The 14,574-nt window shown below is 34.2% G+C and overlaps 1 protein-coding gene across 6 annotated transcripts in view; it reads left to right on the top strand.

Moving 5' to 3' along the window:
* Positions 1-14,574, top strand: part of LOC106071212 (proteasome activator complex subunit 4-like) — a 79,741-nt gene that overhangs the window by 44,848 nt on the left and 20,319 nt on the right. For 5 of the 6 annotated variants that reach the window (XR_008777129.1, XM_056025013.1, XM_056025012.1 and 2 more), the window contains 6 exons: positions 605-700; positions 1,797-1,922; positions 2,042-2,215; positions 9,243-9,379; positions 11,558-11,611; positions 11,743-11,872. Coding sequence is in view for 5 of the 6 variants with exons in the window: in XM_056025013.1 (XP_055880988.1) it covers positions 605-700; positions 1,797-1,922; positions 2,042-2,215; positions 9,243-9,379; positions 11,558-11,611; positions 11,743-11,872 (717 nt within the window). In the remaining variant the exon portion in view is untranslated. The remainder of the gene's footprint in view (positions 1-604; positions 701-1,796; positions 1,923-2,041; positions 2,216-9,242; positions 9,380-11,557; positions 11,612-11,742; positions 11,873-14,574) is intronic. The other variant, XM_056025014.1, reaches the window with a different exon arrangement.

Below are 14,574 nucleotides of genomic sequence, written 5' to 3'. Positions count from 1 at the left end.
ACAAAAAAAAACAAAGGTAATACACTTTTTTGCGAGACTTGTTGATATTGCCAAAACTTTATATTCCTGGCTAGCCAAGACATGTTGCTGGCTAGCTAAGACATGTTGATATTGCTGGCTAGCCAAGACATGTTGATATTGCTGGCTAGCCAGACTTCTTATTACTTGTCACACATACTCAAGTCATGCTATCAATATAAAATGTATTAAGGTCAACAATGTACTGATGACACACATTGTAGGAATGACTATCAATGATCCAATTTCTTTATGTCTTCTCCAATATTTTTTAGAAGGTGGCCCTGAAATGACTTTTTTTTTTTAAGGTGAAAAGAAAGAATTTATTTTTTGGGAGCTGCTCTTTCTTTGTGGCTTTATATTTTTTTTTTATTGCTGCTGGTTTCTTGGCAACCTTTGGTGTAGCTGCAGTTGTTTACATGAGGTTCTTGGGTTTGGCAGCTGGGTGTAACATTGATAATACAAGTCAAAAAGGTTTTAATGTATCAATTAACTGTTACTCCTTTTACAGAATATTTATTATAAGAGGCTCATGATTGTATTTTGCTGTAGATTAAAACTATATCTTATTCATTTCTTCTGGCAGTTAAAAATGTTGAACCGCAGTAATTTTGAGTTAACATTTAGACATTTGGATATTTTGAAAGATTTGTTGGAGCTGTCAGTCAGCCGTTACAAGACGGTAAGAAGCTGAACTTATGCCTCAAGGTTACAAGAAATTGAGTTATATCAGTTGAAGTGACTAGAATAATGTTAGTAAATAATATGTCTTGTTTTTGAAAGAAGGTATGTATTAATCAGACTTAAAACTGTGAGAATAGGTTTGTTCCCTTACTTGTTATAGAGAAGTTACTTTTCCCCTTATTCTTTAGGACCTTGCTTTTACAATGTATGTTAATCACGCTACTGCAGTAGACTCCCCCTCCCCCAATTTATTTGTCCTGCATTTACTGTCGAATATTTAGGAGTGCACCCTCTGAATTCAATTATACTTGACTCTTGTGACTGTATTTATGATTCAGTTAATAGCTTAAAGAATTAAAAAGATAACAGCAGATTTAAATGGGCTGTGATTACAATGAGCCTTGTGTTTCAAGTTTGACAACATTGAAACTTCTCCTCACATTAACTATGCATTTTGTTCAATAAATAGTATCCACTATCTTTATCTTTTAATGTGCAATCTTACTTGCTTTGCTAGCTATGAAAAATTTGATGAAATTCTCTCCACTTTTTGTGATGATAGCTGAAGATAGCAGTTTGCTGGAAAGAGCAGTTTGTCCTTCTGAAGGGGACGACATGACCTAAATTGAGACCAAGCAATATAGATGGCCTGAACACTGGCCTGCAATGTCGCACCCTGTGGGCAGTTAAGACCAATAGCTCGATGCCACATCACGTGTCTGTATGATGTGTCAGTGTTAAGGCCTTCTATAACAAATGGTCTCCCCTAAATTGTGCAAATGTGCCATAAAATCTAAAACTAAATCTTGTCCTTTTGACGCTTTACTAAATTTTCTGATGTGATTATATTCTCTCATGTCTATGTATTGGTTTTTTTTTTTTTTAAATAGCATTATTATTTTGTTTGGATTGTTTGGCTTAATTGTCAGCTTCTCACCAAACTCATTCTTTGTAATCAAGGCTTGAAAATATTAATTATCTAACAATTTGTAAGTTATTTAAATAGTTTGAAGAGAAATAAATAAATACCATTCTAACAATTGTCTATAGTATGAAGTTGAATTGATTTGTTTGACTGTGTTTGTGTCATTTAGGTGAGGAAAGCTGCTCAGAAAAGCCTGTGTCATGTCTTCAAGTGTTGTCCATATTCCTATGTTCCATATGTCCCACTACTAGTCAAGAACTTGATGGACAAGGACATAGAACCACATAGGTTAAAGGTATAAGGGAAGATAAGATTATCTGCTTTGGATCCGGCTGAGTGCAACATTTGGACTTTTCTTCATGATGGATACTGATTAACAAATCATAGTGATGAGATTAATTTATTTTTCAATAGGGCAGTCTATATGCACTTGAAAGAATGGGAAGCAAAAAAGACTGGTCAGTAATGTCCATGTTGTTGCCAGCTTTATTTCAAGTTGACCAATCTAATAAGCCCAGCATCCTAAAAGTAATCAAAAATATTTTAAACGCTTATAAAAACATGGAAACATTTGCCATAACTTTTAAAGTAAGTTCTACACATTGTTCTATAGATATTACAGTACTACACATTATCCTAATGACATAGTCAAAAAGTATATTTTGTAAAATCTCTAATCTTAAATTCCATTAGTGTCACCACCTCAAAGTTGGTGCCATAGAGTAGAAACCCTAATTCTGTATTGTGTATGTTAATTCCATATTGTGAATCTTATTCACAACCCATGTTGCACTAAGGTGAACACTTTTGACCTTAGGTGAACCAGAGAGTTAAAGGCAGTCAGTCCACATAGAGATCTTGTAGCAAGCACTTGTATTGAGTCACTTAAGATATAAGCTGTAGAGTTAGATGTTTAAAGTAGTTGGTTATAGAATAAGTACTAAGTTGTGATATTCGTATATTACTGTTGGATTAATACTGACCATTCCTGGGTCGAATTGTATGGTGTATTCACTATGTGGTGTTATATTAAACTACTTATTGTGTCTGCTACACCCAGCGTCATTTCATTATTCAGTGATTTGTAACAAGAACCCAATGTCACTACCACGCCTACATTGATAACCACAGCCACATTCATAACATATAAAATCACACAGTGACATTTATAAAATAACGCAGTGACATTTATGGTGTCAGAAGCGGCCGAAAACGACATTTATGACAGCATTGTTCAAAGTCACTTTAACATGATATGCTGAGACAACCTGCGTGGACGAAACTAGACAACCCTGATCTTACAACCTGTGTGGGTGAAACTAGACAACCCTGATTTTACAGTCTGTGTGGGTGAAACTAGACAACCGTGATACTACAACCGGTGTGGGTGAAAATATAGTACTACAAGTCATTCAAGTCATCGCTTGAAGACAGCTGATATATGGTCAGTCGAAGTAGCTGACATATTCAAGAATCATCTACATCGAGTGCTCGTCATAATTCTAATGACACACTCCTATTGTCGCTGTCTAACAGCACATTTAATAAGAGAGCGCTCACACTCTTAGACCTCTCTTGTCGTCACTACCTAAGGTCATTTTAGTTATGTATATTTGTTTCAGCAACTGTACGAAACAGTGGATTACCTATCAAGCACATGAATTATTTATTGGATTACCTGTCAAACATCTGAAGTATTTATTGGATTACTATTTTTCAAGAACTTAAGTACCATATCTTTTACTATTGTACTGTGGATTTAACAAGTGGATTATTTATGAACTGTAACATTGTACTGTGGATTTAACAAGTGGATTACTTATGAACTGTACCATTGTGCTGTGGATTTAGCAAGTGGATTACTTATGAACTGTAACATTGTACTGTGGATTTAACAAGTGGATTACTTATGAACTGTACCATTGTGCTGTGGATTTAACAAGTGGATTACTTATGAACTGTACCGTTGTGCTGCGGATTTAGCAAGTGGATTACTTATGAACTGTACTGTGGACATATTTTATGTGGAGCATCACCGGAACTTTATGTACAAGTCAAGCATCAAGTGAATATTTAAGGGAAGTAACTTTAATTACCCTTAGTATTATCAGTATTGATTAGTTCTCTTGAACTACACCACAATTTTCTTCATTGTTTACATTTGTATTTATATATACATTTGACCTTTAGGGACTAAATTTAATTATCTATTGAGTCTAAGCATTTATATTTTTTTCAAGTAAGCATCCAGGTATTGGTAGGGACTCTTTAGATAAAGTAAATACTTGATCGTATAGCTGTACTAGTTAAGTTTGTATTCGTCAAGTATCTATCATATTGTTAAACTCTTGTATTGATATTGTCTTGTTTACATCTGTTGAATTTTCTTTTGCGTCATAGTTATTTCTCATTGTAATTCTTTTGTCTACTATTTCTACTATCTTGTAATGTCTCTTTAAAGCAGACTGTTTAGTATCTATAGTGTATTTATGTTTGTCTAATTACTTATTAATATATATATTTATTTTACTTCTTATTTCAACCTATTTTTTATTATTATCAACACTACACTACACACTTGATACACTATGGGATATATTTTGATTTGAGATTGTGACAAGATTGATTGTATATAATATATACTTTGAGAACATTGAACTATTTTGATACTATTGATACATTGATCACTATTTACCAGACTAATAAGGCTCACATAATTGTGAATTATTTGTTGCAATAAACTTTTACATTGCAAGTGGAGATACTAGAAATACATAATCACATAATTGATCAGTAAAGTATTACATTATGAACTAGACAAAGTACCAAGAATAACTTAAGATACCTCATAACCTCAATTGTTTCGCACAAAATATATATCTACTATTACCTGCAATTACTATTTGAGCTATAATAATTATTTATCGTACAATATTCATTTACAACTACCTAGTGTACACATATCTATTACTAAACTATATTACTAATTTGAATCTTTGAAAATGGCTGAGTATGAAAAACTAATAGAGATAGTGGATAAACTAAAGTTAAAAGAAGATGATAGAGCTGCATTCATTAAAATTGAAATAGATAGAATTAGAGTAGAAAAAGACAAGCAACGGGAAGAAAGGCTACATGAAAGAAGACTGAGAGAGAAAGAACAAGAAAACCTAGAGAAAGAAAAAGAACGCCAGCATGAAATAAAATTAAAAGAACATGAAGAAAAAATGGCCAAACTAGCAAAAGAAAATAAAGACAATTCAGCAAATCAAACTTCATCTCACCATCAGTATCACAGCAAATTTAGGAACTTTGATCCAAAAGAAGACACATTAGAGAATTTCATTATTCAATTTGAATATATCTGTCAAACAGCAAATATGAATAGTGCACAAATGGCTCAACAACTTCTAGCTAACCTAAGAGGTGAACCACTAAACATCATCGACACACTAACTATGGAGCAAAGAAAAGACTACAACACAGTGAAACAAAGACTAATTGAACATTTTGGCAAGACAGAGGAACACTATCGAAAACTTTTTAGGGAAATAAAACTAGCAAAGAATGCAGATTTAAAAAGAACAATACATGACATGCGCCAGAACATGACAAAGTGGCTACAACTCGCAAACTGCAACTTAGATGACCCCAAACAGATATTAGATTTCTTTCTCATTGAAAATGTGTTAACAAATGTTACAGATGCAGCATTCTCATTCCTGAAGGAGAGAAAAATAAAAAATGAAGCTGAATTGATATCAAACTTAACAACATACAAGGACTCCCACCCAAACATCACCATTGACAAAAGGGAATTGTACAATGTAGCTGCAACAGTGACAGAAAACCATCCAAGAACTACAAATAAATTTAAATATGCCAAGAGCATACAATGTTTTTTCTGTGGCATATTGGGTCACACCAAAGCAGAGTGCAGAAAGAGAATGGCATCAGAAAAACAGCAATATGTAAATAGAAACCATAAATATGGAAGAGATAACAGAACTTTCCAGAGTTTCAGTCCTAACTATAATAGATCCTATCAACAACAATATAACAGAAGAACATGGCAAAGCTACAGTCCAACTAACAGTAGATCACATCAAACAAACAGAACCAAAGCAGCAAACAAAACAAATAATTATACACATCATATAGTTAAAGTTGAAAATCTTTCAAGAAATACTAGATGGCAAACTATTATGAATTATTTTAACAACACAGCTTTTGTAAAATGGGTAGACATCAAAATAAGTGAAGACAAATCAAACAAAATAGCTATAGTCTATTTGAAGACACAAAGAGATTGTAACAAAATTGTCAATTCATTGGATAATACTTTATTTCAAGGAAGATATATTAGAGTAATGCACTTTAAAGCTAGCATAAATTCAAGGTCATAGAATTAAAGTCACAATTGCTAAGGTTCAAAGATTTAAGATTCACACCTTAAAGTAAACACAATTAGTTTTACAACCAACTATGAGCATTATTCTGTAAACATTGAGCATTATTCTGTGAACATTGAGAATTATTTTGTAAACATTGAGTACTATTTGTAAACATTGAACTAGAACTAAGACTTCATTTTTTTTAAAAACTCTATTTGTAAACAAACTTTGGAATTTGATTACTTCATTGTAACCTACATTTTTTTCACATTCTTTTGTCAACAAGAATAACATTTTTGTACTCAACAATGTAAACAAACATTGAATTTTTTTCCCAACTTATTCAGTACCTAGCTTAATTTTTTCCATGCAATGTAAACATTATTTTTCTCATTGTATTGAGAACAACTGTGACAATTTTTTTTTCTACAGCTATTGTAAACAAGATTGCAATTTTTTTACTATGTCATTTATCACAATTATATAACTTAGTCACATTTTTCAATACTATTGAAAAAGAAGATTGATTCATAATGTAACTTATTTATTCAATATCAATTAGTGTAATGAAATATTGACATACACTTGTATTTTTTTGAAAACATTTTTGCCAAACTATTCTTATGGACTATATTTTTGTAACAATCATTGATGTCAACAAGAAGATTGTTGTACAAACTTTTTGATATTTCAAGTACTGAAAGAGACACTTGATATTATTTTTTAAATTGGACTTGCATTTTTTTTCACAACAGATTAAAATAAATACAACTAAACCATTATGATGTTATGCTTGTATATATATGCTTGAACAAATTAATGTAAACTCAAAGATTGTATCACAACTGACACATTTTCTCAGTTGAATCTTTTTTGACAAAAGAGTTTTTTGAACTTTGTACACAATAATTATTTGATAAACAATGTAACATTAAAGTTTTGCCATTACTAGCTACAAATTATTTGAACTGTCATATGGAGAAATACTTAATTGAAACATAAGGTGCATGCAACAAGCACCATGAAAGATATTTATTTTGATTTGATGTTCATACTTTTGATCCAATATTTTGATACTTGAATCATACATATTTACTTGTGTAATATTAATGCACAATAATTTTTTATGGAGATGTCAAACCTCATATTGAAGTAAACAGATACATTGAATTTGTAACAATGATCATTAATCAATTTGATGTTGAATTTTGACACATATTTTGAATTTTTCTATACTTATCACTTACATATTGAGACTTACTTGTAACATTTTCTACATGATTTGTACATATTGTACTATTGGTGTTAAAAAACCAGACTTCTAACATGTCTATAGTGTCAAAGATTTTTTTATAAATAGATATTGTGAATAAAAACTTGTATTAATTTTTCACATTGTGACATAGGAGATTGTCATTGAAATTTTTGTCACACTTTGCACATATTATTATGAAAAAGACTTGTAAATATTGAACACATTTGAACATTGATGTATATATTAGAACTACATATAAAGAATTATTTGGGATGTTAAGTATTTGACTCAGAGAATTATTTGAATTGCCTTACAAGAATATGATGGATTAGAGAATTTTGCCCTTGTATGAATTTTTTTTGATTTAGCAAATATTTAGTGTAATACTGTCATATTGTATATTTTATTGCAAGTTTGTAGTTCTATTTGAACTCTGCAATTGTACATTTCATAGACCCCAAGAATTCCAATTGATCCTACTTATGATAATTATGTCGTCAAGCTGAAAAAAATTTCTTCAAAATTTTTTTCAAAAGGGGGGTGATAGGTAATGTCACCACCTCAAAGTTGGTGCCATAGAGTAGAAACCCTAATTCTGTATTGTGTATGTTAATTCCATATTGTGAATCTTATTCACAACCCATGTTGCACTAAGGTGAACACTTTTGACCTTAGGTGAACCAGAGAGTTAAAGGCAGTCAGTCCACATAGAGATCTTGTAGCAAGCACTTGTATTGAGTCACTTAAGATATAAGCTGTAGAGTTAGATGTTTAAAGTAGTTGGTTATAGAATAAGTACTAAGTTGTGATATTCGTATATTACTGTTGGATTAATACTGACCATTCCTGGGTCGAATTGTATGGTGTATTCACTATGTGGTGTTATATTAAACTACTTATTGTGTCTGCTACACCCAGCGTCATTTCATTATTCAGTGATTTGTAACAAGAACCCAATGTCACTACCACGCCTACATTGATAACCACAGCCACATTCATAACATATAAAATCACACAGTGACATTTATAAAATAACGCAGTGACAATTAGTTATATATTTTTTGAAACTTAGAAATAGTTGACAATATTTATAATACACTTTGATTTCGAAACATATGTACATGTTCCAGAGGGCATAGTGATGGGGGCAAGGGGTACAATGCCCCAGGCGCCGAACTCAGGGGGGGCGAGGGAGGCAGGGTGCCACACACAGCCTATATTTCTATGTAATGTTCATGGAAAAATGTACCTTGTCCTGGGCGCACATTTTGCTCATTATGCCTCTGACATATACTTCAGCAGATGCAACCATTTCTTAGTTGTTAGCTTTGCAGATTGGATCTATATATAGAGCTACACTGTTTTGTTGTACCTGAGCAGGGGAAGGGAAGAAAGGGATATCTTGGTGAATGTTTGAAGGATCATGTTTTAAATGCATTTTAAACAAATGTTCACTCAGGGCTCAAGAGTCCTCTAGGGGACTAATTCAACTTATACCACCACATGTCAAGTATTATTTCTTTCCCTTGTTGAAGATACCAAGCAAAATAATTATTAACCAATAGTTAATTAACTAATTGGTCATTTTTTTAAATTTGTTCTTGTGTTGTCAGGTAAAAAAAATAATTGTGTGAAATTTCAGCTTAATCCAAGATTGGGTATGGTGGAAATAATGTGTACTGGTAGAAGCTGAGTTAGTCCCCTTCATCTGAGGCTTATTACAAATTGAATTACATGACTGGTCCAAAGTAATCTATTCACTTTGTGTTTTTTTTTTAAGTATTTTTTTATATTTTGCTTATGTACTGAATTGCTGGTATAAGCTGAATTAGTCCCCTTCATCTGAGTGGGGTTTTTTTTAATGTATTTTTTTTTATTTTGCTTGTTGAAAAATTTTCAGGCCTGAGTTTGTGATAATTGGAAAACAGAAATTAGTTCATTATAATAATGTGTTTAATATTTACAGACTTCAGATGAAGTGATTGAATCAGCAACAAAGTTTCTGAGGGAAGGCTCAGTGTCCTGTGGTAATGACAGTACCATTTTTGAGGAACTGCAGTCAGGAGTAGAGTTTGAAAATCACAACAATGAGCTGGCCAAACAGTAAGACAATAATGAACACACTGGCCAATTTCAAAAAGAAATATTTTTTTTCATACTAGGCCCACAAAATAATAAATGAATAGCAAATTCTTTGTCATATGAAACAAAATGTGTTAGTACTGACATATAGGCCAAATCAAAATGCTAAACACAGTTCTGTTACATCCTCTTGTGTTTATGCACTACTTTCATAGATTAACTCAAGCATTGGATTAGTTTCTATTGACTACAATAAATTCTAGATAGTGAGGTAGATCTTGTGTTGTTGCACTACATTCATAGATTTAACTCAAGCATTTGATTATTTTCTATTGTCTGCAATAAATATTCTAGATGATGAGGTAAACTTTGTGTTGCTCATGCTACTGAGAACTTTGTCAGTTTCCAAGAACAAGAAAGGTCAAGGATATTAACAAAGCTGTACGAAAAATTGGGTAGACAATGTACTAAACTGTGAAAACCTACAAATGTGAATATTATCCATGCCATAGCAAAATGGTCACAACTTTGAAATGAGTCATTGAAGGGGAGTTGTGCAATGGAAGGTATTCTCAATGGCTCAAGCATGAGTAGTATAAAGATAACCTCAAAAGCTCCTAAGGAATGGAAAATCGAGACTAATGACTGAGTATAACTAGTTTGCCTCTGCTCCTCATGGAGTGAAGTCATTGTCTGTGTTTCATTTTACCAGCAATGTATCATGGTGTATGCTTTGGACATTCAGACTAATTTTCTTATTTTAGAATCTAAAGGAAATTTGAGCTAAATCAAAGTCTTTTCTTTACACATGGACTACAGGAGCATAATCTTAATGGTTCCCGGTCATTTCATCTCCGGTCACTTCATCCCCGGTCACTTCATCCCTGGTCACTTCATCCCCGGTCATTTCATCCCCGGTCATTTCATCCCCTTGTCACTTCATCTCCTGGTCACTTCATCCCCGGTCATTTTATCCCCTGGTCACTTCATCCCCTGGTCACTTCATCCCCGGTCATTTCATCCCCTGATATTTTCATCATCTGATCATTTTTATCTAACAAATTGTAATTTAAAAAATCATGAAATGAGCAATATTTAATGTATTCATTTTTTATTTAAATGACAAAATTGAAACACGTTAATGTTTAAAAGGAATTAAAGCAAAACTTATACAGGCAACATGATATCCCGAGGATGGGTGAACCCCGCCTTTATTAGAAAAAAAATAAAACCGCCCATTTTCCAGAAAGAGCGATTGAAAAATAAAATAAAGTGAAACATGGTCGAACTTTCACCACAGCTTGGTATTTGATGATAAGTTATCAGCGGCACAGTCATAATTATTGTAATCACAATTCTATCTCTCAAAAATATTTCCACTACTTCCACCACAATTTGGCCTTTGATGATAAGTTATCAGCGGCATGGTCATTATTATTGTAATCGCACTTCTATCTCTCAAAAGATTTCCACTACTTGCACCACACCTTGGCCTTTGATGATAAGTTATCCGCGGCATAATCATAATTATTCTAATCGCACTTCTATCTCTCAAATGATTTTTTACTACTTCCACCAAACCTTGGCCTTCGATCCGGAAAAATATTATGATATTACAACCCCCACATCCAATAGAAGCGCTATAGCTAAGTACACACCCAGATTTACAAAATATTATAAGATTTCTCATTAAGAAAACGAAGTGGAAGAGGAAACACTATAAACGAATTAGTAACAAGTCATAAAATGTCAAAAAGCATTCTACATAATCATATTTATATATAAAATATTTAATTGGGGATGAAATGACCGGGGATGAAGTGACCAGGAGATGAAGTGACCAGAGGATGAAATGACCGGGGATGAAGTGACCAGGGGATGAAGTGACCAGAGGATGAAATGACCGGGGATGAAGTGACCGGGGATGAAATGACCGGTCACCAATCTTTATATCACATATCTAACAAATCTTTATATCACATATCTAACAACAACAACAATACAGAACAAAACAATAGATGTTGCTCAGTTTAAATAATTCTGTATGAACAAAAAGAACTACCATGAAAGATATCGTTTTTTTTTTAAATTACATTTTAATATTAAAATCTATTCACAGCAAAAAGGCATAAAAAAGCTTTCAAATTCATTTCTGACAGACTAAAGAAATACATGCTTTGTTGTTTGATTCAATTTCAGAAGCTTCATTAAACTGACACAGGATCTCCTTGAGCTAATAAAAGAAGGAAAATTGTAGGTTATTGTTTTGTATAGAAAACATAAACTCTTCTTTTCAATATTGTGAATTTATTTTATGTTGACCGTTACCAAAGGTAAGAAAGGCATATTTATTTTCTTTATATTACATATCCCTGTCTATTTAGAGCTTGGAAGTTCAGGGAGATGAGCTTTGAGTTCCTGCATATGCTGCTTCATCAAGACATATTACCATCTCCAAAACTTGTCTCTTTAATTACTGATAACTGCATTAATAATCATCCAAACATTAGGAAGGTAAGTTTTTAAAAATAATTTTCTGTATATTTATTAAGGAAATAAGGGCAGTAACAATACTTTTTTAGCAACTTTTTAAAACTATTTTTGCTTGTTTGTGTGACAGGTGGGGAAATGTGACGCGTGTTTGGCACGTTTTACGTCTAGGGGATGATTATTTTTAATGCTATCACACCCCACTTATCAGCATATGAATCGGGAGCAGACACGCAACTAGACAAAGCAATGAAAGATAGATACAAAAGTTAAAATAAAGGATATTTATTTACATAAATATACATATAATAATAAAAAGGGGGAGGGTTTGCATTTATCTCTAGTATATTCTATGTTAAATCATCACTCCTGCACATAATAAGAGAATATGTCACTTTGTCCTCTGACTTAGCTGGTATTCCTGTTGATGTCGCAGCTGGCGGTGTCCTGGCTTGAGGTTCTGCAGCTGGAGGTGGCGCTCTAGCGGGTAGAGGGACGCCGGTGATATAGCTCTTGTGGAGTCTCAGTCCCAAGTTCTAGTATCTGTAGTGGGCACAGTATGGCGGGTGGCCGGATACCGTGGGCACAAGGTTGCTGCGGGCAGAGCTGATCTGCCGTGGGCAGTGTGAGTAACAGGATATGTCCAGTGAGTTGCAGAGGGTTGGCGTAGCTATGACGTCTCGCACAGATCTGACTCTATAGGGACGTCGCGCCTAATAGCTTGACAGGTGGGCTGTCGAATAGGCGGGCAATGCCGATAGCGCCAAGTAGTAGAGTTGGGTAGATCTCAGTAGGCAAATGCAGCGCTGAATAGCACTAAGCACAACTGCAGGTAAATGGATCGTTGATCCAGTAACTAGGCAATAGGTGATTCTTGATAGCAACTAGGCAAGTGCAGCGCTGGTTAGCACTAAGCACATAGATAGGCCAGTAGGCAAAAAGGCAGGTAAGTGATCCGATAAATAGGCAGACACCTGAGGGAGGCTGCGGATAAACAAAGACAAGTTAGGACATGTCTCTCATGCATCTTATCGATGCCCTCCACTGAGGTGCATTCGTCAGATTGGTAAAATTGCTTTAGAGCATAAAGGGGAGATGATGACAAATGGGATTTGGAAAATAGATGGCAGATAGTAGCAATATAAAAATGTACATGAAAGGGGAAATAATAATATAAGAATGTACATAGAAGGGGAAATAATAATCTCGAATAAACAACACAGGTGGATAGAGAAAGAAAAAGGGGGGGGGTGAGTTGGGCGGTGGTCAGCGACCGAGACGCTTTGTTTGCATATGACCGTGGGTCGAGAACAATGGAGCGCGCCTGAATGGAGAGGGCGCAACTCTCGTAAGAGTGAAATGACTACAGGGGAGATAATTCAATACACAAAGAAGGGGGGGGGGATAATCCATATCTCTTCACTAGACGCAGTGTCAGTGCGATAGTAAAATCGTCAAGGCGATCAACCGAGATAAAGGAAATAAAATAAGGTGTACAAATATATACATGGTTGCATCAATGGTCAATTGAGCAACGTAGCATTAATAGATTAATGCAATACTAAAATATATACATAGCACATGTTTATGTTTTCTACTTACGCCAGTGAGAAATACACAATGCACTAATTAAATATAAATGAACTAAGCAAAATACACATGATAAAATCCAATGGAAATAGCACAAAGTAATTGAGATGGAACTTGTGATTAAGTTCGGCTTACCACCAGGTATTCCTCTTGGAGAAAGAATGAGTGATATAGTCCAGACTCGATAGCTCAGCTCGAATGAGAAAGAGAGGGTGATTTGAGTTGGTTAACTTTATATATATGCCTGAAAAGTGTGGGCGGACACCGAAATGTCCTAGGCTTAGCATTATCTTACACGTGGGTGGAGTAGACTTGAGCCGCACCTTGGAGTATCACGCGGTGCGTTGACCAGGGTAATCTCTTAGATCAAAGAGAGACGTGAGAGATGGGGGGGGAGAAGGATTAGCTTGCATTCAAACCAAGGTGGGGTCGACCGCGACCGTCCTTCAGACATCCGGCGGGCAAGACAAAAGAGATTGTGTGTCTACCTTTCCCCGATCCAGGGCAGATAAATGAAAGGACGCGCCTTAGCTATCTCCAAGGTGGTCAACTAAGTCTAGCCTGGAGAGGAAAAGGTGGCGCGGGTGAATGATTTAGGGGTAGGATGGACAAATAATTAAAATAAAATAAATAAATAATGGAAAATAATAATTAATGCTGTGATAATTTTGAGTGACTCTGACAGCGAGTTTTTGACTTGTCACAGTTTGTTTTTGGACATTTAATTTCTGTTAGTCTTAATTTGTTTAACCCTATGAAAGTGTCTTCCATCTAAAAATAGAATGTGACTCTATCATTGGTAGAATGTTTGTAAGTTTGTTTCCCTCTTATTGGAACTTCTGCTCTCAAGCTCAAGTCATCTGTTGAAACCTCGGTTGGGAGATTGCATTATGTTGTTCTATATCTGTTGCAATCAGTTGGGAGATCACATTATTTTGTTCTATATCTGTTGCAATCAGTTGGGAGATCACATTATTTTGTTCTATATCTGTTGCAATCAGTTGGGAGATCACATTATTTTGTTCTATATCTGTTGCAATCAGTTGGGAGATCACATTATGTTCTATATTTTTGCAACAGACTAAGTGGTTCAACTAATCCTGCTGTGTAAAGAGTTCAGCTATTTAGCAGCATGA

Source organism: Biomphalaria glabrata, chromosome 3 (genome assembly GCF_947242115.1).
Source record: "Biomphalaria glabrata chromosome 3, xgBioGlab47.1, whole genome shotgun sequence".
NCBI lineage: Eukaryota > Metazoa > Mollusca > Gastropoda > Planorbidae > Biomphalaria > Biomphalaria glabrata.
Note: the sequence above shows the minus strand (reverse complement) of the source record. Positions and strands in the feature narration are given on the sequence as shown.